General features: G+C 38.0%; 2 protein-coding genes across 6 annotated transcripts in view; both read left to right on the top strand.

The window, feature by feature from the left end:
* The window catches only part of OSBPL8 (oxysterol binding protein like 8), a 197,219-nt gene extending 180,202 nt beyond the window's left edge, over positions 1 to 17,017 (top strand). For all 5 annotated transcript variants that reach the window (XM_056114713.1, XM_056114706.1, XM_056114730.1 and 2 more), the window contains 7 exons: positions 2,025 to 2,114; positions 2,834 to 2,970; positions 9,996 to 10,181; positions 10,564 to 10,651; positions 14,166 to 14,271; positions 15,429 to 15,531; positions 16,687 to 17,017. In XM_056114713.1, coding sequence (XP_055970688.1) covers positions 2,025 to 2,114; positions 2,834 to 2,970; positions 9,996 to 10,181; positions 10,564 to 10,651; positions 14,166 to 14,271; positions 15,429 to 15,531; positions 16,687 to 16,819 — 843 coding nt within the window. In that variant the 3' untranslated portion in view covers positions 16,820 to 17,017. The remainder of the gene's footprint in view (positions 1 to 2,024; positions 2,115 to 2,833; positions 2,971 to 9,995; positions 10,182 to 10,563; positions 10,652 to 14,165; positions 14,272 to 15,428; positions 15,532 to 16,686) is intronic.
* Positions 17,018 to 23,292: 6,275 nt separating this feature from the next.
* Positions 23,293 to 25,855, top strand: BBS10 (Bardet-Biedl syndrome 10). Its single transcript, XM_056117285.1, has 2 exons — positions 23,293 to 23,498; positions 23,857 to 25,855. The coding sequence occupies exons 1-2, from the start codon at positions 23,293 to 23,295 to the stop codon at positions 25,850 to 25,852; spliced, it is 2,202 nt and encodes a 733-aa protein (XP_055973260.1). The 3' UTR covers positions 25,853 to 25,855.
* Positions 25,856 to 26,327: the final 472 nt, after the last annotated feature.

Here is a 26,327-nt window from a genome sequence, read left to right as displayed (position 1 = left end):
GATATAGATCAGAGCAGGACACTTGCCTTGCATGTTTATGGCTTTTGAGTTCAATCTCCTATAGCACAAGTACAAAGCAAACCACACAACTATTGAAAGGATAGCCTCGAATGATTCAAAACAACATAGAGCCATCACTATCTGTTTTAATTTTTAGTTAATAAAATTGATAGCATAAAGGATGTGAGATTTAAGGAATGTGTAGAAATTTCTCAGTAAATTATGTAGCACTGTAGCACTGTCCTCCCATTGTTTATCAATTTGCTCAAGTGGGAACCAGTAACGTCTTCATTCTGAAACTTGTTATTGTTTTTGGCATATTGAATATATCACGGGGAGCTTGCCAGGCTCTGCCGTGCGGGCGGGGTACTCTCTATAGCTTGCCGGGGTCTCCGAGAGGTATGGAGGAATCGAGCCCAGGCCAGCTGCATGCAAGGCAAATGCCCTACCTGCTGTGCTAGCTTCGTACACTGAGACAGAATTCTGTTAGTTCCTAGTTGTTCATAATAACTGACTCTAAAACTCACAAACTGAAAACAGCTGCCTTCAGATCCTTGGAGTTCTGCATGTCAGCAAATACAACAAAACAACTCTGATCCTGTTGGAGATGTGTCTGCTACATGATGTTTGCTGCTTCAGTTATTTAAGACTTGCAGATTACAAGAGATTTGACAGTAGGACCCTGGATCATCTGAAAGTTCATAATTTTTGCCTAGAAACTGGGGTGAGATGACCACAGATCTAGGACTATTAATCTGGGCACCTTTGTACATGGCTTTCCCCAGTGCCTTATTCTTTAAAGCCTGGCATGAACATGGTAATCTTGTCTCTCTATCCATGACCGAACCTCTGAAGTCAAATATCATATCTTCCACTATCCTCTAATCATTGAGGAATTGTGAATCCACCCACATTCAAGGTGAAGGAATATAGACCCCACTTCTCAATGGGTGAATGATTTAAGGAAGAGCTTGTGGGCTGGAGGGAGAAGATACAGTTTGATGCCACCTTGGAAAAATTTTGTGCTTCAGAGTTAGAGGAAAATATAAAATCTTCCACAGTGTCAGTTATAGTGGGAGAATAGTAAATTATATTTTTACTATAAGCTAAGATTTCTATAAACTAACATGTTATTGAAGCTGAAATTTTAGTACAACTGGTTGAGCATTTGCCCTGCATATGGCTGGCCCAGGTTTGATAGCTGGCACTCCGTATGACACCAGAACATGCCAAGAGTAAAAGAGTGAACCTAGAGTATAGAACCAGAAGTACTGGCTAGTTATGACCCCAAAACAGAGCAAAAAAAAAAAAAAAACCCACCTAGCATTTATTACTAAATTGCTCCAGAGTTGCAATAGCAACTCCAGTAGCAACTTTTCTCTACAAAGAAGGATCTCTTTTTAGTATAATTTGATGCTTTGATGCTTTGCCCTTTGCTTGATTTTTTTTCATCTTAGCAAATAATTTCACATATACTTGAAAATCCTGGCAAAAAGATATTTAAGTTATGATATCTTTATGGTCATTAAGGGTGATTGGTGCATTGAATTTTGTCTCTGAGAGAAGTTAGTAAAAGAAAAAAATGTAGTAAGTCAAATTTTGTTTCTTGGAGTATGGCCAGAGTTTATGTTTTGTGGAGTTTTTGGTTGAGTATTGCTTTACTATTTTGTTTTGAAGGAGGTGTTATTTCTTCAGTAGTGGAGTTTAAATTCCTTAGGTTTACTGACTTGTTCTTGATTAATGTATTACAACATTGAGAGTATATTTCTTCAGTCAGAAGAGAACATATTAGTCAGTTATAAGAATATCAATTAGTCAGCTATAGAAATGTAATTTTTCTAGATGCAATCTCTTTCTTGTCTATTTTTTTCACAGCAGCAAATTCAAAGTTCTTTGAACTGAATTATGAGTTAGCATTTCATCAGTAGCACAATCCCTATACAATTACATTTATGGTTTTTTGTCTACATTGCATATAAATGTGTAATAATAAAATGGTTTTTAACACTTTTCTCTTTTAAAAGCCATTTTTAGGTAGCAGTGACTGTGTTAATCAAATATCAGGAAAACTTAAATTGGGAAAGGAAGTCTTAGCTACTTTGGAAGGCCATTGGGTAAGTATTTCATTGCCTAAAGTACCAGTGTCCAAAGAAAGTAAACTTCAGCTTGGAACAAATATTTTGGTGTTTATTACCAGTGATATTTTAAGTAACATTTTATGATTTCAAAATCTCTGATTAATGAAATTTTAAAATGTTAATATAGCACTTATAGAGCTGGGAAATGACTCCAAGAAAGGCATGCAGGAGCTCTGGGTTTAATCCCCAGCATAGCATGTTTCTTGATTTCTAACAGATGTAGTTCCCTCAAAGATTTTGTTTAAAAATTACTGATTTAATTAATTTGATAGTCAATATAATTGCCCTACAGGGTGAATACTGTTATTTTCTCATTTTCCAGAGGAAGAAACATATCTAGAAAACACCGGTAATTCAGTGATGGAACAAAAATTTCAGCCTGACTCTGACTTAGAATAAAGAAACACTTCCAATTAGATAACAATTCTTTGAGGAATATGGAAAAAATATAGATGGTATTTAAAAGTAGTAGCTTTTAGTTATTTATCTGTTGATCTAAACTCACATTTATGTCATTGATTGTTAAGAAGGACTTTAATAAAAATGGCCATGATACTAGTTAGCATTCCCACTATGTGACCTGGTAATTGCTATTTTCTGCCTTATAGTTAGCAAAAACAAAAAGAAGAGAGAAAAAAGAATGAAATTTGATCTAGAGTTCTAAACAATAACATTTTAATTTTATTTCAATATAGGATAGTGAAGTTTTTATTAATGAGAAAAAGACTGATAATTCAGAGGTTTTCTGGAATCCAACACCAGACATTAAGCAATGGAGACTAATAAGGCACACTGTAAAATATGAAGAGCAAGGAGATTTTGAATCAGAGAAGTAAGTATTCATTTTTCAGTTAAATGCATGAAGATGAAAGAAAAAAAATTTTATCCCTCGGTGTTGGGTTTTCTTTTCTCTGCCTTCAAGTCATATTTTAATTCTACAAAATAATGTAACATTTGTGAAATGTGATAGGATTCTGTCTTGGCACTTATAATTGTCAAATGAATGTAATCAAAGTTATATTTCTCTGTAACTGAAACTTTCATTGTTCCTTTCTTATATGCTACAGGATTTATCAGAAACGGGGAAAAAAAAACCAAAAAAACCTCTTTTGCCTAAAATTGTAGTGCTAATATTGATATTCTTGGTTTTTACCTGGCAGTTTTACCTAGCAGACTAGGTTAGGTGTGCATAATTCTGTGTGAAGGAAGTGCTATAAAATCTATTCTGCTTCCTTTTTAAAATACAAGAATAATGCCACTAAATGTGTATAAATAACAGTTAAGGCCATAGTTTCTGTTCCTATGTCATGAATTTCTTGATTATGCTTTTCAACCCAAAGTATTATACATATATGGTTTTATTTTATTTTATTCTCAGTTAGTAAAAGGAAGCAGTTTAGTGTTTAAAAGAGAGAGAGAGAGAGAGGGAGAGAGAGAGAGAGAGAGAGAAACACTATAAGAGGTGCTTTATGCACTTTATCACTTAACATCTCATTACTCATCAATTTGCTCAAGTGGGTGCCAGTAACATCTCCATTCATCCCTGTCGCATGTTAGTGTAGCCCAATAGCATCTGCTTGTTCTAGGAACATGAAGAGCCTCAAACTGATCGTTCAGGGTTTGACGAAGAAGTCTGACCATCTTTATAGGTGGATGGCTATGCGATCTTTTAACATCCTATGGAATCCAGTCAGTAATGGCTCTAGTCCAAAGGTCATTTCCAAATCTCATTACATGTCCAGCCCATGTGATTTTCGACGCCTTGGCAAATGAGACAGCGTCCCTGATTCTTGACCATGGACGGAAGTCAGAACTCCGGATTCTTTCTCTCACTTGAGTGATACTCCAAGCATAGCTCTTTCAGTTCCTCTTTGGGAGACCCGAGTAGCGTTCTCATCCTGTTTTCATAGGGCCGAGGTCTCTGAGGTGTATGTTATTGCAGGGAGAACAGTGGAATCAAAGAGATGTGTGCCCAGAGCCGGAGGTTCTTCATCCTCTTATCTATTTCTTTGATGCTCTTGAAGGCATTCCAAGCCGCTCTCTGCCTCCTGCGCAACTCAGATGTCAGGTCATTCGTCATGTTGACTTCTCGACCTAGGTACACATAACTGCTGCATTCAGAGATGTTCATTTCATTGAGACTGAATGGAACATCAGGAGCGAGTCTGTTTCTCATGAACATTGTCTTTGTGAGATTCAGCTGCAGTCCAAACTTTTCACACTCACGGTCTAAGTTGGCCAGCATTTGTACCGCTTGGCTAATGTTTGGTGTTATTAGAATGATGTCATCAGTGGAACGGAGGTGGTGTAGCTGCCAACTGTCTATCTTCACTCCCATTCCTTCCCATTCTAGTCGTCACATGACATTCTCGAGGGTGGCACTAAAGAGTTTCGGTGAAATGGTGTCACCCTGACGAACCCCTTTCTTTTTTTTTTTTTTTTTTTTTTTTTTTTTTATAGGTTAATGTTTTTTTTTTTTTTTTTTTTTTTTTTTTTTTTTTTATTTATTGAATCACTGTGGGAAAGGTTACAAAGCTTTCAGGTTTATGTCTCAGTCATGCAAATATCAAACACATTTCCCTTTACCAATACTTATTTTGTCCCATGAAGAACCCCAATAAAACCCCACCCCCCACCCCTCCCCGTCCCTGTGAGGCAGATGAATTCTAGTTAACACTCTATCCGCTTTGATTAGATTGTTTCAATAAAAGATTCACCACTATTATTTAGAGTTTACCCCCCCCCCCCAAATCAGACATGCTGAAAAAGCATTGTGGAGTGATTTGCTTTCTCCAGCTGGGTTCAAGAATTAAATGTTGGTTTTGGATTTCTGCTATTTTACTTATTGACCCTGGAAGTATTTCTACTGAAAGTCAGATAGTTAAGAAATTGGTTTCTGTGTTCTGGAGTCGTGGCCGTGCTGGAGAGCCGCTCGTGGGGGGCAACTGGTGGCCTCGGTAGAGCGTGAAGGGCGGAGTGAAACGCCCCCCTTCCCATGAGGTTTTAGTCGCCCCCACACTCCCGGCTCATACCTGCTGTCCACAAGGCTCCCATGTGGCCGCCATCTTTCTTTCCAGAGAGGAGAGGGCGAATGGGGCAACACCCTTTCCCCTCCGGCAGACTTGATGGGCTGGATCAACGCATAGTCCATTCACTTTTCTGCTCCAAGCTGCTGGGTTCTGCATTAAGTCCTTGTGCTTCTGGGGCCATGGCCGTGCTGGAGAGCCGCTCGTGGGGGGCAACTGGTGACCTCGGTAGGGCATGAAGGACGGACCGGAACGCCCCCCGACCCATGAGGTTTTAGTCGCCCCCACTCCCCCGGCTCATACCTGCTGTCCACAAGGCTCCCATGTGGCCGCCATCTTTCTTTCCAGAGAGGAGAGGGCGAATGGGGCAACACCCTTTCCCCTCCGGCAGACTTGATGGCCTGGATCAATGCATAGTCCGTTCACTTTTCTGCTCCAAGCTGCTGGGTTCTGCATTAAGTCCTTGTGCTTCTGGGGCCGTGGCTGTGCTGGAGAGCCGCTCGTGGGGGGCACCTGGTGACCTCGGTAGGGCGTGAAGGACGGACCGGAACGCTCCCCTTCCCATGAAGTTTTAGTCGCCCCCACACCCCCGGCTCATACCTGCTGTCCACAAGGCTCCCATGTGGCCGCCATCTTTCTTTCCAGAGGGAGGAGGGCGGAAGGGAGCAACACCCTTTCCCCTCTGGGCAGAAATGATTGCCGGGATTAACGCATAGTCCTTTCACTTTTCTGCTCCAAGCTGCTGGGTTCTGCATTAAGCCCTTGTGCTTCTGGGGCTGTGGCCGTGCTGGAGAGCCGCTCGTGGGGGGCAACTGGTGACCTCGGTAGGGCGTGAAGGACGGACCGGAACGCCCCCCTTCCCATGAGGTTTTAGTCGCCCCCACACCCCCGGCTCATACCTGCTGTCCACAAGGCTCCCATGTGGCCGCCATCTTTCTTTCCAGAGAGGAGAGGGCGAATGGGGCAACACCCTTTCCCCTCCGGCAGACTTGATGGCCTGGGTCAATGCATAGTCCGTTCACTTTTCTGCTCCAAGCTGCTGGGTTCTGCATTAAGTCCTTGTGCTTCTGGGGCCGTGGCTGTGCTGGAGAGCCGCTCGTGGGGGGTGACTGGTGACCTCGGTAGGGCGTGAAGGACGGACCGGAACGCCCCCCTTCCCATGAGGGAACCCCTTTCTTGACATGGATGATCATCACTTCCTTGTAGAATGGTGAGATCCTGGTAGTGAATCCGTAATACAGCTCATGGAGGATCCTGATGTATTGAGTTTGAACACTCTGTTTGGCTAGGGCTTCGATGACCTCTTCAGTCTCAACATAATCAAAGGCCTTCTTTTAATCAGTGAACATTAGGCAGAGCAGTGTCTTGAACTACCGAGAAACCTCAATGAGCTTGGTTATTGTGTGGATATGGTCGATCGTCCTGAATCCTTTTCAGAATCCGGCTTGCTCACATGGTTGTCCTTCATCTAGTGTTCTGCCAATCCTACTCAGAATGACTCGAGTGAACAGCTTGTAGACGACAGACAGTAGGCAGATCGGGTGATAGTTGCCAATGTCGTGGATGTCTCCCTTCTTGTACAGTAGTACAGTACTGCTGGTTTTCCACTGGGATGGAACCTTGCATTCAGACAGGTAGGGTGTGAAGAGCCCAGCCAGTGTATTGATGAGTTCTGGCAGCAGGTTGTTCAGGTGTTCAGGTCTGACCTTGTCTGGGTCAGATGCTGTTTGCTTCTTTACCAACGAAATGGTATGTTGGATTTTGGAAGAGAGAATGTTGGGAACGACATATCCATCCTGCAGAATTTGGTATGTAGTGTGGTGGACATGGCTATCAAAGAGATATGCACTGCTTTGCTCAGATGTTCGCTTGCAGTTGCCTGAGGCTTGTGCCAAGCCACATTGGTGAATGAGCTCAAGAGTTTTCGAAGAAGGCATCTTTTTGTGGCTATCTCTCTCTCGGCATTCATCACACAGTCATGGAGGTGCTGAACCAGTTGCTGCAATAGAGCCAAAGAATTTCCAGTTGGTGGTCGTTCTGGGAGTTCTCTTCTTAAACTTTGCAGCCCTTTCTCCCCACTCCATGAAGTAGAATTTTGCACGAGGGTGAGACAGTGGTTCGATCCCATTTGGAATTTTGGGACAACAGCGACATTGGTCAGGCAAAACCATCGATTGAATATGATGTGGTCAGTTTTGTTGTGGAACCATCCACCGGTAGACTCCCATGTCCAATGTTTAGATTCGGCCTTCTGGAACTGTGAGTTACCATGGATGGTCTTAGTCGACATGATGAACTCAGACAGTCTCTCATCCTGTTTGATCCACTCTAGGCCATGGGTCCCCATGTGGAGTTTTTTGGCTGATCTCTTGGTCATTAAAATCTTGTCATTTTAATCTTGTCATTTGATCTTGTCATTTAATCTTGTCATTTGATCTTGTCATTAAAATCACTGACAGTCATCTTTAGAAGGTGTGATCTTCTTTATAGAACTTTTCCAGCTCCATGTAGAACTTCTCAATTTCTCCTTCATTAAATTGGATGTTGGTGCATAGACAACAAAGATAGAAACTGCTGGCAGTGAGCCACATCTATTCAAGTGTAATTGTCCAATTCAGGTTGTTAGGCATTTGAATGAATCAATGCTCATGGCCAAGTTTGTGTTGACAAAGACATTGACACCACCGACACCTCTTTTGTCGCATGTTCCGAGGAACAGTTCTTCTCCAGTGTAGAAAATGGCGTGATATGATTGATGCCTTCTTGTCTTGGTCAGACCAATGACGTCGTACTTGATCTTTCTCGCTTGTACCATCAGGTCCTCGATGGGTGCATCCGATTCCAGCGTACGTGCAAAGTACAGTCAGTCTTTTTTGTCCTTCTTCGTTTTGGCAGCCTAGTTTGGCCTTGAGGTTTTATCAGCCTCTCCTTCCTCATCCTTCTTAACGCTACCATTTGGTGGCTCTTTCAGAATCAGGGGAATGACACCCATTGTATTTACTGGCTTTGGCATATCGAATATGCCACAGATAGCTTGCCAGGCTCTGCTGTGCAGTGGGATATTCTCCGTAGCTTGCCAGGCTCTCCGAGAGGGATAGAGCTTTTAGGGCGGCCTCTAATTGCCCTTGCAAGTGTTCCCATGGTTCAAACCATATTTGAACCCTATCAAATATGGTGCAGTAAGGTGTCTTATGATGTGGCGTGGGGGTGGGGGCTGGCAGGAGGGATACTGGGGACAGTGGTGGTAGGAAATGTACCTATCTGGAAAGCATCTTGGTGGCGGCTGGGAAGTGGAGATAGTGGAGGTCTTCCGATGATGTATTTATCTGGTACCGGTAGGGTGGTTCTTCTGTGTGTAATCCCTGGGTCACCGGAGGTTGGTGGAAGCAGCAGGGCAGGCTAGGTTGGGGCTTCTGGTTTTAATCCCTTGGTCGCTGAAGATTGGTGGGAGCAGGCAGAGGTTTCCATTGAGCCTAGAGTCCAAGGTCACAGAGATCCACTTCCCTGGTTCTGTGGGGCTTCACTCATGTGTGAGTCTCAGCCCAAGCATTCGGAAAGCGTCCTGGAGCATAGGACGGGTAGTGGAGGTAGTGGAGCTTTATGCATATGAAACAAATTAATCCTCTGTACCTATTCTCATATGCCTGTCATTCTCTCTCCTGTGTTTTAAGTCTATGTAGTTTTTTTTCTAACAATCAGTAATGTCAAAAGGTAGAATCTGTAGGTACCAGTTCTGATCATTCTATTTCAGTTATAACTACATGGTACTTCCCATCCATAGCTAACTTTGACTAAGAGTGTTCTTCAATCATCAGTCTACATGCCAGTCAACAGGTGTGGAAAGTTTAAAAACGACTGATCTGCAAACATGGTGCCTCTCAGTATCTGTATTGCATAATGGCCAAAAGTAGAGAGAGAAAAAGAAGAAAAATGCCCATAGAGGCAGGCATGGGGGTGGGGGCTGGCAGGAGGGATACTGGGGACAGTGGTGGTAGGAAATGTACACTGGTGAAGGGATAGGTATTGGAATGTTGTATGACTGAAACCTGATCATGAACAGCTTTGTAACTGTATCTTACAGTGATTCAATAAATAATAAGAAAATATCTATAAAGTATTGAACAGCCAAAAAAGAAAAAAATAAAAAGCACTAGTCTGTGACCTTACCTATAACGGCTGGTTATAAAACCAAGTTTTTAGATAGAATTTAAGTTTACAGTGGAAAAGTGGCAAATCTAGGACTCAGTCCACATCTATCTGATCCCATACATGTATTCGTTATTCTTTCAGTTTTGAAATTCTACCTTCCCAGATGGGTGGAATACAGATAATATGTTTTTGTTTATCTAACTTAAAAGACCAAATTTTTATAGCGAATAGAATTTTAACCTCATAGTCGTGTTTTATCAGTGGTTTTCAATACTGGCTGCATATTAAAGTAATCTGGGAAATATTTAAATGAAAAACAGTTCTTGAGTCTGGTTTCAGAGATTTTGACCTTTAAAAGTCCAGGATAATTTGGGTATCCAAAGTCAAAAGCACACATCTTTGAGATATTTGAGACTGATGGATCTCTTCATTTCATTCCTATCAACCCAGCTTTACACCACCCACTGATATATTTAAGAGCTCATGTAATAAATTTCTCTTGTTGAGAAAAAAGTCCCCATTGTGCCTCTCTACTCAAAGCACTGATTCTTATTTCTGACTCATTTCTAAGTATCTTACTATAAGTTTTGCAAAAGTCAAAAGCGCATATAAACACTAGAGTCTCTTCATTGTAGACTTTTGACCTGTTGTATTGTTAATACTATCTTTGCATGTGTAATAGACTCTGGCAGCGGGTAACTCGAGCCATAAATGCCAAAGACCAAACAGAAGCCACTCAAGAAAAGTGTGTTTTAGAAGAAGCTCAAAGACAGTCCGCCAGAGAACGGAAAACTAAGAATGAAGAATGGAGTTGCAAATTATTTGAACTTGATTCACTCACAGGAGAATGGCATTATAAGTTTGCAGAGTAAGTAATTAAAGTGTAATATAGACAATATATCAACATAGTTTGTTGCCTTTTATTCCAAATTTTTATAATTACTTAGCGGATTTTAGTAAGCCATTTGTGTTTATGCATGTATGATTTCAAATTTACTGTTCTTCTTTATCCATTTGACCCTATGTAATTAGTCATCCTAATAAGTTGAGGAATAGGAGGTTAGATAGGACAACTTATTCTTATAATTATTAATGAAAATCTAATAGTTGAATATAAAGTTCTTGGAAACTTTTCAATTTTTTTATTTAGCCACTAAACAAGTAATTACAACTGGTCTCATCCACCTGACCCTGACCCACTAAACAAGTGGTATTTTTAGTTTCTTATTTTTTGTTTTTTATTTTTATAGTACTCGACCATGGGACCCACTTAATGATATGGTACAGTTTGAAAAAGATGGTGTTATCCAGACCAAAGTGAAACATCGCACCCCCATGGTATGTAATAACAAAAGTAACTAGCTCTGGGAGGCATATAATTTATCCAAAATCTTAGTATGAGTCACCAACACTCAAAATTTGGTTTTCAAATTTTTTAAGTTTTGTGCCAGCAAAATAGAATAGGCAGCTCTAAGCTCTTATCCTCCCAAAGAAGCATAAAAAGTAAGCTGAAACTCTTACTTGCCAGGGTTCTGGGAAACAGACCTTTGCAGCAACTAAATGAATGGACTCAAGGAGAATGACTTCAGAGCAAGAGGAAAAAGTTTTGTCATTGTTACTTGTCCAGAGTGATATAACAGCTATAGTGAAGGGTCCACATATTACCAGCTGGAGAAGAAGAGATCTTATTCACTGTGAATGTCTCTTCTGACCTCCCTGGGGTTTTCCTGAAGGAATCTTGCAGGACTCACATTTCTACTTTGTCTGCCTCACAGCTTAGTAAGAAAAGCTGCATGCATTGGTTCAAAGGGTAAAGCAAACCAACAACAGTCTGCGGCCATCTAGAGCAGAGATAACTTTTCGGAAACAAAAAAATAGAGCTTCCCAGAAATCTGTCTTCTTTAAGTAAACAGGAAGCGCGCCACTGCCAATTGAGTGGGGACTCAATTGCATCCTAAGATACCACTGCCCCTCTGGATTATTCCAGCACTCTACAGATGATAATATCACTTTAGTAATAGTTGAAGCCCTATAGCAAAAGTACTGTTGGAACAAGTCATAAACCATGTAAGACCTATGAACTCAAGAAGGGGAAAGAGTGTTTGGGAAAGAAGGGCATTACAGAGTCCCATGTAGAGAGAATTGAGGAAGTTATGCAAATGCTAAAGGCAAGATATATTACTTATGCTCAAAGAAGACATGCAAAAACCCTAGTCGTTAACCCTAAGTTAAAATGTAGCCTCAGTGTAAGCCAGTGTAAGTGTTGAAGGAGTAACCCCTCCCACACAGCTCATACAGTCAGTATGTGGTCTTGAATATGCACATAGAGTTAAAGGAAACAGAGACAAACTACTGAAGGAAATCAAGAAAAAGATGTATAAAATGAGAAATATCAACAATAAAATAATAAGTATCAGTAAGAAGAAATTTGTATAAAGAAATCAAGCAAATTCTGGCACTAAAAAGTATGTTAACTAAGGTGACAAATTCACTAGAGATATTCAGGAATCAACATAGTTACATATAGGACAGCTAAAGAAAAGAGAGACAGTGAACAGAGACTCCGTGAACTTTGTAAAACTATCACGTGTCAGTGAGTCCCAGAAAAGGGCCAAAAAAATATTGGGAGAGAGCCTACAAATACTTAGTTTTGATATGAATCTACAAATCACATTAGAATAAACTCGGATTCATCAAAATAAAATAAACAGAATGTCAAAAGACAAAAATGACAAAGGGAGAACATTAAAAGCAGTAAGAGAGAAGGAACTTGTTACATATGAAATCCTCCACCAGTTTAATACATTTTATTTTTATCAATATAATAATAATTAATAAAGCTATTAATAGCCAGATTCTTATCAGAAACCACGGAATCCAGAAAGTGCATATTTAAAGTGCTAAAAGAAACTCCTTGTCAACTGATAATTTGTTATCCAGCAAATTGTCCTTTAAATGCAGGGAGAGAAATTAAAACATTCCTATTAACAAAGACTGAGGGAGTTAAGGACAGCATATCACTGTCTTGTGACCTCAAAGCAATTCCACAACAAGAAAATCTAAAACAAAGACTCAACTACATACTTGAACACCAGCGTTTATTGCAGCATTACTTTCAATGTGCAAAGGTAGAAACATTTCAAATGTCCATCAGCATATACACAAAATATGATTTAAAAATTTTTAGTGAGGGCTGGAGTGATAGCACAGCGGGTAGGGTGTTTGCCTTGCATGCGGCCGACCCGGGTTCGATTCCCAGCATCCCATATGGTCCCCTGAGCACCGCCAGGAGTAACTCCTAAGTGCAGAGCCAGGAGTAACCCCTGTGCATTGCCAGGTGTGACCCAAAAAGCAAAAAAAAAAAAGTTTTTAGTGAAGCAAGAAAACTTTTATTCAACAAAACTTACTTAGAAAGATGGAAGGGGAAAGAAAAAGAGGAAATACATATTCAAGACAGAGCACAGACTTCTGCAGAGTGAATATCCAAGCAAGCAAAGGTACATGGAGAAATAGCAAGTGAGCTCTGTGTTCAAGGGAGAAAACACAGGCTTGAAGAGCAAGCCAATATATGGTATATTACTCAGCCATAAAAAGGGAATTAAGCCTTGTTCCATGCAATGACATGGATGAAATTTTAAAATTTTGTGCTAAATATACCACAGAAGGACAGTATTATATGATTCTACTTATGTAAAATATCTAGAATAGGAGAATTCATAGAAATATTTGAGTATAGTGGGAAATGAAGAAAAGAGGAAATGGGGAGTCATTGCCTAGTAATTAATGGGTTTTGTTTGGAAATAGTGATGGTTGCACAATATTGCTTATTCTACTGTACACTTAATGGTTAGAATGCCAAATTTTGTGTTACCACAACTTAAATTTTTTTTTAATTTGTTTCTTTAACAAACTAACATGATAGCGACACACAGTACATCTGTTTTCTGCAAATGGTACATTTACTGAAAACAATAACTCTATCCTGAAAGTTGTATTTCTGACTCCTTTGCTCATGTCAGTTTCATACCAGTCTTCATCAGTCCTTGTTTTGAACATACTCAATAAATGTGGATTTGAAATCTAAAGGTTATGAAAAGGTTTTAACCTTTTAACTTGTAGTAAGAGGACACAATTCAGTGTAAGCTAAATCTGGAACTTTGTACTTATTTTCTATAATAAAATTGTAAAAATTTCACTTAAAGCACATGAATAAGGTTTTGAAAAATTATTTCAAGCCATATCACCACAACCACTTTTGAATTTTTTAATTTGGGAGCATTTACTCAAATTACTGGCCAATCTCTAGGATAGAAAGAAGCTAAAATTTAATATTCTATAGAAAGCATAGCCTGGTTAATGGTTTGATAAATTTTAAGAACTTGTATATGTACTCAGTTGCTTTCAGTAAGTTTACATAATGCTCTTTAAAATCATTTCCATTTATAAGATTCATTTTTGTCATACACTAAAAGAAATCTAAATAATTTTATTGGAAACACAGTAATTCATTGGGAATGTTTCTTATTGGGAATAAGATAATTAAAAGTTAATTATGATTTTTTTTAATTACCATTTAGCATTCAACTAGAGTGGGGATCATATTTGAATGTGCATAAATTTGGTGGGGAGAAACTACAAAGACAAGGGACAGAATTGGGAAACTCAGTAATTCAATACTTCTGATATTTAGGTCAAATTAATTTTTCTTTTTAAACTTAATAACTTGTATATTTTTTCTAATTTATTAGGTTTCATTCAGTTTTATTATTTTTGTTTCCAAATATTGTGTCTAAATGGGTAGTTTTGAAGGTTGTACAATAGTGGCATTAATTACATTTTTTTTTCTACTTAGGTTAGTGTCCCAAAAATGAAACATAAGCCAACCAGGCAACAGAAGAAAGTGGCAAAAGGATATTCTTCCCCAGAACCTGATATCCAGGATTCATCTGGAAGTGAAGGTAAAAGTATTTATTTTTAGACCAGTTTTAAAAGATGCTATTATACTGTGTTTGGTATATGAAAGTAGTATTTCATAATAACTTGAGAAAATATGTAAAGTTTTGGTGGGGGCAAAAATGGTGTGCAAAATAAGGTGTGTTGTAAATAAATTTCAAGGACTGAAGAGTTAGTACAGTATGTAGGATGTTTTCCTTGTATGTGACCAATCCAGTTCAGTCCCTGAGATCGTATTTGGTCCTCCAAACACCATAAGGAGTAATTCCTGAGCACAAAGCCAGGAATAACCTGTAAGCATCACTAGGTCTGGCCCAAAACCCAAAAAATTAAAATAAATAAAAAGACTAGGTCACAATATATTCACAATGTATAAGGAAATGTGCAAATCAAGAACTATGCTGCATGTAGCAGTTCTTTATGCCTCATCAGTTTTTGAAAAATTGAGGGATGATAGTTCACTAAATTCCATTTAGGAAGTTTTTTTGTTTGGCTGGTTGATTTTTGATGTTTTGCTTTTGCACTGTTTTATGTTTCAGAAAAGTTACGTTCTGAAGTCACATACAAGAAAAATTTTAGGTATATCAAAATTATGGAGTTTACTGTGTGCTAGTTTTCTTTCAGTCACATATAAACCTTCTTTAATAATATTATATAAGGGCTGGAGCGATAGCACAGCGGGTAGGGCGTTTGCCTTGCACTCAGCCAACATGGCCAACACAGGTTCGATTCCCAGCATCCCATTTGGTCCCCCGAGCACTGCCAGGAGCAATTCCTGAGTGCATGAGCCAGGAGTAACCTCTGAGCATCGCCAGGTGTGACCCAAAAAGCAAAATAATAATAATAATAATAATAATAATAATATATAACTAGGAAAGGGTTTATGTTTTAGATCTTATGAAAAACCTTTAAGCCATAACCTTTGCTTAGCTCACACTGAGTTGAGTAACTCAGTTTTACAAAAATATAGTAGAGTGAACAAGTAATAAATGCATAGAACACGGTTGCAAGGAGTAATCTCTAGATTTTTTATAAAATAATGCCTAAGTACATTTTAATTTTTCTAGGATTCAATTATAGATTATTTACAGTTAATTATTTTTGCCAACTTTTCTGTAAATGCCTTTTATGGTTTTTTTGTATTGTTTTGTTTTGTTTTTAGCTCAGTCACTCAAACCAAGTACAAGAAGAAAGAAAGGGATAGAACTTGGAGATATTCAAAGTTCAATTGACTCTATAAAACAAACACAGGAAGAAATTAAAAGGTAACATATATGAGCACTAACAGTAAAAGAAGTTAAATATCTTGTTATGTAAGAAGCCATACATGAGCTTTCTATTTTATAATATTTTTAGATCCAAATACAAATTTAGTTTTTATTATCTTATGATTAAGACTTTAAATTCCTTTAGCAGTATTATATTGGAGCAGAGGAGAGGTGTTTTCTCACATCTATGAGAGTAAAATTGGATTTTTTCTCTTGCTGTAACATACTAGGACTGTAGCTGAGTTCTCTGTTGAAATAGTTCTTCCTGCCTCTCCAGAGTGTACTGTTCTCTTCATCTTTTTCTCTTTTACCTATCAGGAATCTGTTTCTTGGATTGCCCATCTCAATCTGTCCGTTATGAAAGTCCCTGTTGATCTTTCAAATCATAACTCAAGTGCCACCCTTTGTGTAATATTTCTTATCGCTTGCCCTGCTCTATGGAGTTCATTTATCTGTCTGCTCAGTTTGTGTAGCTCCCTATCCATCTTTGGAGCACTTTACTCCATCACAAAGTTACTGTATTATTATATCAGCCCCAGTGGGTCATGAACTCCTTTAGACTCTTCTTGTCACCAGTACTAATTTCCTAATTATATAATATCCATAAATTAGTCCTGTTTGCCTCCTTTCATTTTCTTTACTGTCAAAACACTTTAGTAGAAGTCAGGGAAAAAAAAAAAACCATCTTCACTAATTAACTCTTTTTAGCCAGAAACACATAGGGTGGCATGAAAATAATATGTCAATTTCATGACTAAGAATTTTTGTTAGCATAAGAAGTGCCTATAAATATTCTTTAAGTTCATTTAGTTATTTTTTCCTGGAGAATTTAGGATGTTTTTTCAACCCTACCTCTGTTTCCCTGGAGATAAAAGAACTTTAATGTCAATTAAGAAGCAAAATTTTCAGTTTAAAACAATTGGATAAGAGAGATGATTAATTCTACAACATACAACCTTATGCTGTATGTTTTATGCGTATAATTAATGCATATATTTGGTATATAGACATAGTACAATCAGCTCCCCATTTTGGTGGTAATAATTGAACTGGTTACTTTAGATAATTAAGTGCTGTGTGACCATGTATGAAGTTATGCATACTATGCTAATGTTTTGATAATTATAAAATTTATTATTGTTATTTTTGTAGAAATGTTATGGTTCTTCGAAATCACTTCATTTCAAGTACACCTGCCACGGATTATTTCCTGCAACAAAAAGACTACTTCATCATTTTTCTCCTGATTTTGCTTCAAGTTATAATAAACTTCATGTTTAAGTAGAAGTTCTTTAGTTGATTCAGTGAAGTAGATCTGGACTGGGACCAATGTTCAAGTTCGTTGGTCTTTATCAGAGCATCACATTTCTAAAACAAAAACCTTAGAAGTACACATAGAGGTATTGACTTTTCATACCTTTCATCCTTAATGGAAAACAAGAGCTGTTCTCTTAAGGGTTATTAAAGTGAGCTATATGTTAAGTGCCAGAAAATTTCTAGCTTTTGTGAGAATGTGTCTACGTGTGATTATAATAAATCCACATGTACGAACACAGTTTTGTCTTATGTATACCTGACAGTAGTCTTTGTATTCTGTAGTATGTTCTAGACTATAGCATTAATGTTGTTCATAACAAAATGCTATCAATCTTATAAATACATGTATAGTAATCTGTTTTCTTCAAAAACCTTTATCATAAGGAAATATGAATGGGAACTGATGGTATAGTAGATATTATCAGTAGTTGAGTAACAACTTAGAAACTCATTTCCAAAGCATTGAGCTTAGTTGACTTCTGGGAAACAGCAAGGAAAATATATGGTCAAAATATACATTTTAAGGGAAAGAGATGGCATCTTGCTTTTTTTAAAAGTTTACACAATATTTTTTTAACCCCTAGAATTTAATATTACAGATACAGGTATGTGTATGTATGTGTATATCAATATGAAAAACAGGGGTGCAGCTATTTGGATCTATTGACTATACCTTTCTTATACATATATAATTACCACTCGCAGTTCTTGCTAAAAAGTGTGGTTAAAATTGATTGCTGTTCTTCATTATTTTTGGTTTGAATTCAGCTGGTCCATGATGTAGACCACACTGTAGAAATGTTTATAGGGCAATGATATGCTGATAATTCATGTTTTTTCATAATGAAAAACTTATTTAGCATTTATTTAGGCCCAGATGTATTGAATAAATTATGGGATAGAAAAAAACAATATTTATTTCAAAAAAAGGCGTGTAAGAAAAGATATTTAGTGTAGTGCCATTTATATATACATTTAAATTGGTTTCTTTAAAATGTGCAATAAGTTGAGTAAGAAGAGCATCAAGTTCTGAAGTTTAATTCTTTATTACCTTCTCTATTCTTAGTTCAGTATATGGCTAAACACAATTTTTCAAGATTCCTTTTGTTCAAACCCAGATTTTTTCTTAAGTATTGTTGTATTTTTTAGTTTACTATTTTTACCTTTTTACATAAATATAGTTTTTAAAAAACAAGTTTTTGCAAATGTAGTGAGGCTTAGGTACATCTTCCTAGGACATCTTAGAATCATGAAAATTTCTGTTTCAAAATGATTATTAATAAAAAATGAAGTTCAGAAAAAATAATTGTTTTGGCTACATTTGCCTTTGACTAAGAAGAAACTGTGAGGTACTAATAAAGCTATAATCAACTGTTTACACCATAATAAATGAATATATGGTCACCAAACTATTACTAAATTAAGAAAATTAAAAGTGCTTAAGAATTTTTTAAGAGCCTGGTCCCCACCCCCCCACCCCAACTAATAGTAGCTATTTCCTTAAGGCTTTATGAAGAGCAGTTTCCTATAGGCAAACCAGTGCTGTAATACATACATGTGAAAACATTTTTTAAACTGATATATAAATAAGATGTATCTATCCCCTGCATAAGAACAGATGGGGGGGTTGTTTGTATTTCATACTTGTCAATATAATTTTTGTACTTGCTTTCTGTTACCAATGTTATGCTCGACTGCCTATTCATATTTTTTATAAATATTGTACAATTTTATCTTTCTATGGTTTAAATTAGTATTAATTTAAATTACATATCTAACTACATTGACTGATCAATAAAAACTCATTTTGTGGAGTTCATGCACAATTCAATCAGCCTAATTAGTGGCTGAATAAATAGCAGTACTCCTACATTAAAAAAAAAAATTTCATTAATAGGCCCTGAAAATTTAAAATTGGTGTTTCCATTTGTGTATGGATTATCTTCCAAGGCTAGAAGAGAAAGTTTCTTCTTTACTTTTAAATTTTCTTTTTAGGGCAGATATTGTGGGTCTTAATACCTACTGATTCAAAAACTGTTCCATGAGAAAAAGCAGGGTTACTCAAGACTGTTTCTTATGCACTAAAAGTATATTTCGAATCTAATTGTCTTCTTATGCTTTTAGTTGTATAAATTCCTTTCTGTGAAATGAACACAAAACTCAGGAATTGGTGGTTTAGTTTTAGATCATTGCTTATGCTAGACTAAGTATGCGAATCCTTTAAACTCATTATTTTATATTTAGCCATATATGTAATTGACTATGAATGTTCTACCTGAGTTTTAATTTTCCTTCATACATGAAATCAAAAAAAGTTTGTGATTTACAGTTCCCTGTTGTCTGAAAGCCTCGTGATGGTTTTCCTAGGATTTAAGACCTTAGACCAGTTTTTCATTTAATTAAAAATTTATTTTTTCACATGAAAATTTAAATGAATAATAAATATTGACACGTGAATTTGTTTTATTTGTTAAATGTACAAAGCCTTCAGTTACCCAACATTTAATGAGATGTAGCTGGCCCAGGAGAAGACAAAAATAGGGCATGTAAAATAGGTTTTAGCAAGAGATATTTTACTTGTAATTCATATCAGCACATTTTTGTATCACTTATAAAGGTACAGTGTAATCTTTGTCACCATTCCATTGAAAAAGTTGGCCTTGTAAAATACAACCCTCATTTAGTATTCACGCTTTTGTGCCTTTAAGAAATACTTCTGTCATTTTTTTGTTACAAAACTGTAAGATTCAAAGTGTTTATGGGCTTGTCATAAAAGGGTCATTTCTTTGTCACTTTATTTCATTTTATATATTGCTATAGTTTAAATAGTAATGCTGTACTTTTATAAGGGTTTATCTATTTACATATTTCAAATATATCCTTCTTTCAGACATCATCGAAGTAGATTTGTCAGATTCTTGGTATTGTAAACAGTGCCTTTTCAATGGAATTCATACTGTTTTTGCGTGTCAACTTGTGCCATATACACACAAAATTCTGTGGAAGACAGTTTTAACTTTTTGAAGAATGTCTTAAAATATTTAAGAAAGCAAATATGTAATACTTCATTTTTTCCAGTGGTTTGGCATTTCTAATGAGCGGTCAATATATTTGAGGGGTTTCTGTTTTACTTACAGTGATGATGGCATTATTGATGAGCCATATGTGACAATATTATTTTGAATTATTTTAATGTACAAATAAAATTAGCATTCATACTACCAAAATTTCCAGTTAGATCCCATGGGGAAACCCTGCAAATTAATCAGTAAGTTTACATTTCAGCTTATTTGACCGTATGTAAGAAGAGATTCTTAAAGTATACAACTTGCCATTATTAATTTGGTTTCATTTTTGTTTACCTATAATGTGTGAATTTATTTAATTTACTTTTTGTTACTCTTAACATACTGTTTTTTTACAGTTTTTAATTGAAGATGGACTGTTAACATTGTATAGGACCAGTGTCTACATAATGATTAACATTTAGAAAAGCCACAAGAAACCCATGACAAAATGAATGTGAATTACTTTCTACTAAACTATTTAGAAAATTTATCTTTCTGCATTGATCATGTAAAATTATTTTAGTTTGATATTAAAATTTAGTGAAAAATGCCACAACACATTTGAACCGATGAGCCACAGAATTTCAGTTGAAAAATGTTTTCACTTTTTAGCATGCTAAATATACATCTAAATTAAATACTCTGTTAAATGGTCATTTATAAATTCAAACACTACCACTGGTCAGTTTTGTATAATAGAGTAAAAGTATGTTACCTGCAGTGTAAGTACAGCACACTGTCAAATTCTTTTCCTTAAGGTGCATAGCAAATGTACAGATAGTCATAGGCTACTGTTTTGTAATGTATTGTTTCTAATCTATATTCCTAACCCATTATCAATGTTTGAAGAGACAAAAGCATTGAATTTTTATAATGATCTGTAAAATTATGCTAACTTCTACAAGTAGGCATTCTAAATAAAATTTTAAAGAATAAGTTGTGATCAAATGATTTTGAATATAACATGGTGATTAAATTTCATAGGTCTAATTTTGGGATCTTTGGGTTTTTGTTTTTGAGGGAAATCGCTTTGAAGGATGATGAAGGGTTAGAAAGGTTTTAACACTTAGAATCCCTGGTGTGTGCTTTATATTCATTCTTCTTGAATATTCATAAAAACCTTATATGGAAGTTAGCCCGATTTTATAGACAAAGGATACAAAACTTAGAGTGAATTCCAAAAACATGGTAAAACAATAGTGAACACACTTATGAATCCACGGCTGACTCCATTATCCTTTCTCTTTACACTCTACACTTCAAATAGAACTGTGTCCTAACACAAAATGTTTGGAATAAGCCATTGTCAGATTTAATAATTAAGGAATAGGATCCTTTTGTGACTGGTGGAATCATAAAAACAAACAGGAAATTTCGCTCGTCTAAACCATATAAATCAGATTGAGTTTAAGAAATGATTCCTCTCCGCTTTCCCCCATCGTTCTCTCTCTTCATCACCAATTGCTTCTAGCATTTAGTTCTAACTTACAAATTAAGGGGTGGGGGAGAATAGAGCAGGCTTACAGGTTTCTCCAGTGCATAGGATAAACAGTATGGAAAACAGATCCTCATTATTCAACCTCAAACACTTTCTTATAGTAATAACACTCCACTAGGTGCCCTTTGTTTTACTATTGAATTTAAAGGACTCTTATGGAGGTAGTTGTATATGTGGTGACATATCAGTAGTTCTGTGGGCCTGTGATATTTGACCATCTAGTCCTTAGGCACAATGCAAAGGCGAAGAAAGCACTTTGTTGATGTTCAAAACTTGACAAGAATTTATATATATATAATGATATATAATAATATATAATGGAGCGATAGCACAGCGGTAGGGCGTTTGCCTTGCACGCAGCCAACATGGCCAACCCGAGTTCGATTCCTCCGCCCCTCCCGGAGAGCCCAGCAAGCTACCGAGAGTATCTCACCCGAACGGCAGGGCCTGGCAGGCAAGCTCCCCGTGACGTATTCGATATGCCAAACACAGTAACAACAAAGTCTCCAATGGAGACGTTACTGGGCCCGCTCGAGCAAATCGATGATCAACGGGAGGGCCTTTACTTACTTATACACACACACATTTAATATGCTAGGCTGGAGCCATACCACAGCGGGTAGGGCATTTGCCTTGCACAGGGCCGACCCAGGGACCCGGTTTGATTCCTCTCAGGGAGCCCTGCAAGCTACCGAGAGTTTCGCGCCCATAGGCAAAGCCTGGCAAGCTGCCCATGACATTGATATGCCAAAAAACAGTAACCAGTCTCACAATGGGGACGTTACTGGTGTTTGCTCGATCAAATCGATGAACAACAGGACAGTGCTACTTAATAGCTAAAACAATATATGAGGCTACTTGCTGAATGTCACAGTTACGTAAGTGGCACAGCAAAGCCTTACTTAGCCATGTCATTAATATATCAACGTGTTCTTTGTGCCAAAGAAGCTTTGCTATGACTTTATTTTGCTGCTCCCTTCCGACCTCCGTCCCCTGCTTTGGCTCACGCAGGGGTGCCCAGGATTGATCCCAATAGGTACTTGGGACCATCTACAGTGTTGTAGCTGCAAGTGCCTTACTCTCTCTCTCTTACCTGGCCTTTGTGTCTTAATAGAGAGATTACCCAATTAATGCGGATGGGTCTACAAGTCCGTTGCCTCTACTACAGGGGGAAAAAAGAGCCAGGACGGTGGCTGGGTGTTAAAAGCGCTTGCTTTGCATGCGTGAGTTCCTGACATCGCAGGAGAGAGAGCCCTGCGCACCAAATTAACTCCGGGTGCAACCCCCCAAAACGACAATGAATAAATAAAGTAAGTGGTGCCTGGGATTCTGAGGCACCTGGGATTCTGATTCTGAGGCATTCTGGGATTCTGATTCAAAGCACAAAGCTGCAGCCTAGTGTGACCAGGCCCTCCCCTGCTGTTCTGCATCCCCAACAGCATTCCTAATAGGAAGAGCAACTGATGGGGAGTTGTGCGCGTCACTTGGCATGTCTGTGCACCACAGATTTTGCTAGGAGCAGCTTTGAGGGGAGGTGAAGGACGAACTCTGTCCTGGCGGTGCACACTGCCGACTTCAGAAGGAAATTTTGGGGGTCTCAGGGATTAGATGGCAGCGGAAACCACTGTGGGGGAATGATTTCACCAAAGGAAGCCGAGACGAGCGAGCAGATATCTGATTCAGAGACTGCCCCCCAGGAAGTTCGAAGCATTCTTTGCGGAATAATGGACCGAGACCCCTCAACAGTCATAATAGCAGAAGGGCAGTTGCTTCACCCAACCGAAAAATGCCCGGTAGCACAAACTTCCGCTCTTATGCCCGCCTTTTCCGCTAATGGCCCCGCCCCCCGACCGGTGTGGCGGCCAGTGACCGGAAATGGAGCACACTCAAGGTGCTATGGCAACGGGGGCTTCTGTGAAGGTGGCGTTGCAGGTGGCGGAGGTCCTGGAAGCCATCGTGAGCCGCTGCGTGGGGCCCGAGGGGCGTCAAGTTTTGTGTACGAAACCCACCGGCGAGGTGCTGCTGAGCCGGGAGGGAGGCCGCCTCCTGGAGGCGCTGCACTTAGAGCATCCGATAGCCAGGTATCCGCGTCCCGCTTAGAGCCCACAGCTGGGCACCGGCAGGCTATTAACTTGAACTTTTTGTCCCTGGAAAACTGAGCGTGCGTGAGATGTTTGCAAGCTAGGGTTAATGCATGATCGATAGAAAAACTTTCGGTCGTCAAATTTTGGAAAAAATTCCCAGCGCTTCTCACTCCCCATCCCCTCCCAATCCTAGAACTTTGGAATAGAAGGAACGAAAAAAAAAAAAAAAACTAAAGCATACTACCATATTCATTTTATATCTAGAGTTATGAAAGCATGGTTTCGACTTGAAACAGATGCACAAAAGCAACCTGCTGAGTGTCTTAGTTGGTTTATTTTTTTTTTTTTTGTGCAGGATGATGGTGGCATGTGTTTCCAGTCATCTAAGGAAAACAGGAGATGGTGCAAAGACATTTATTATCTTCCTTTGCAATTTGCTCCGAGAACTAAATGCAGTGACAGACAAAGCAAAGGATTCTTTGATTTCCAAAAATATTCAGACCCACGAAAGGCATTGGAAAAATTGCTGTCAGTGGAAATTTATTTCCCAAGCTCTTCTGACTTTTCAGACAACAGTATTAGACTACATTATGGATCAATTCTTAAGTAAGCACTTTTTGTCCATCTTCTCTTTATCCACTAAAGAAAGAACATTGTGTAGGAGCTCCTTGTCATTGCTTTTAGAAGCTTACTTTTGTGGGAAAGTGGGAAGAAACTGTCACAATTTTATTTCACAGTTGATGAGTGGCTACTTTTTCAAGTGCACATCTGGTGAAAGTGGATTTGAGGAAGTGTTACAGTTAGTGGATGACTGCTTTGTAGAGCTGAACGTTGGTGTAACAGGCCTGCCTGTTTCAGATTCCAGGATTGTAGCAGGGCTTGTGCTGCACAGAGACTTTTCTGTGTACCGTCCAGCAGATGGTGACATACGGATGGTGATTGTAACAGCAACCATTCAGCCTTCTTTTTCAACTTCTGGATCCGAGTTTCTTTTTAGTTCAGAAAAACAGTTTCAGACTTCTCAGCTTTGGATTATGCAGAAGACGGAAGCAATAATGCAATATTTACAGAGTCAGAATGTAAAACTGATTTTATCTAGTGTGAAACAATCAGACTCGGTTATTTATTATGCAGGGCTAAATGGCATATCAGTGATAGAGTGCTTATCCTCTGAAGAAATTTCTCTTATCCAAAGGATCACAGGTATTATTCCATTTGTACTACAGCAGAGCTCTTCACAGTGTGAAATTGCTAACACTGCTCTGGTGAAATTTTGCAAGTCCTTTATCCTCAGATCCAAAAGGTATGTTCATCTTGGCTTGAGTAGCACATGTTCGTTTATACCACACTCTATAGTTCTTTGTGGACCCGTGCAGGGTGTTGTTGAGCAACATAAGAATGCTTTACATGGGGCTTTTAAAATGCTTCAGCAGTTATTTAAACAAGTTGATCTAAGTTATGTAACACATATGAGCGACCAGAATTATGTATCAAGTTCTTTTATTCATAAGAATAGTAGAGAAAGCAGTAAGCCATCTGAAATTACTAATGACTCCATACAAACACTATTGGAAGATACTGCCAGAAGTAACATGGACAAACTGAAAAAAATTCAAACAAACTTTGAAGTATATTCAAATGAGGTAGTTCCAAGGATAGAATTAGAAGCATATAATCCAGGTTCAGCATCAAAAGTGACATCAACAGATTCATACAGGAGTAATGAAACACTGCAGTGTTTATCTCCAAACAAAACCAGGATTATTAACAACCTTGAGCTACTTATTGAGAGTCCTTCTCTTGCTAGTTCAACAACAGAAAATACTAGAACAGAAATTTTTCTTGAAAATTTACAAACCACAGAAGTTACTGAAAAAGAGAGCCTGTTGCCTCTTTCATTTCCAGTGAAATCTGAGTTACTGGAGGAGTATCCTTCCCAGAATTACATTTTCTCATCTATACCAGCAGGTTGTGTTTTGCCAGTGGGTGGTAATTTTGAGCTCTTGTTACATTACTATCTTCTTAATTATGCTAAAAAATGCCAGCAGCCAAGAGAAACCATGGTTGTTAGTATAATAGCTAATGCACTTTTAGGCATACCCAAAATCCTGTGTAGGTCTCGGAAAAGAAACCACAGTTTTCCACAAATGTATATAAGAGCTCTTCATGCACTGCAGGTCAACGAACCAATGGTAAGCAGCCAGACAGGTTTGGAATCAGTGGCTGGTAAATATCAGTTAATTAATTCAGTTCTTCAGTGTTTGACAAAAATTTTGACCATTGATTTGATAATTAATATCAAGAGACAACCTCACAAGATCAATGATCAAGATTCAGAAGATGAATTATGAAATTGGAAGTTTTTATTAAGCATAGCTTTCCAGTTTAAGCCATTAACGCCAAACCTGTATGTCACCACTGACTTTATAAGTCAATTCAATCTAAATAAGAAACCAGCATAACTGTTTTTAAAAAATCACCCATTTTCTTTTCTTTGTCTTTCTCACCCTCCTCCCTTGTCTTTCTGTATTTAGTTGTAGAATCATCTGACTTGGGTGGGATCTTCAAATGCCATCCTATTTTAATTGTTGCATTTTTTTAATAGTGAAAAATTGGTACCTTTTTTTTAATTTAAAATACTTTTATTTTCCTATTCATATGTTCCAAAGCATTGAGTTAAGAGTCTCAAATTTTCTTCCTTGAAAATTGTCCAAATGGGGGGGAGGGAGGGATGCTGGGAGCATTGGAGGTGGAGAATGGGCACCGTTGGAGGGATGAATATTCAATCATTGTATAACTGAAACCCAAGCACAAAAATTTGTAAGT

Source organism: Sorex fumeus, unplaced genomic scaffold (genome assembly GCF_029834395.1).
Source record: "Sorex fumeus unplaced genomic scaffold, SorFum_2.1 ptg000003l, whole genome shotgun sequence".
NCBI lineage: Eukaryota > Metazoa > Chordata > Mammalia > Eulipotyphla > Soricidae > Sorex > Sorex fumeus.
This window is presented reverse-complemented; position numbering and strand designations above follow the sequence as displayed.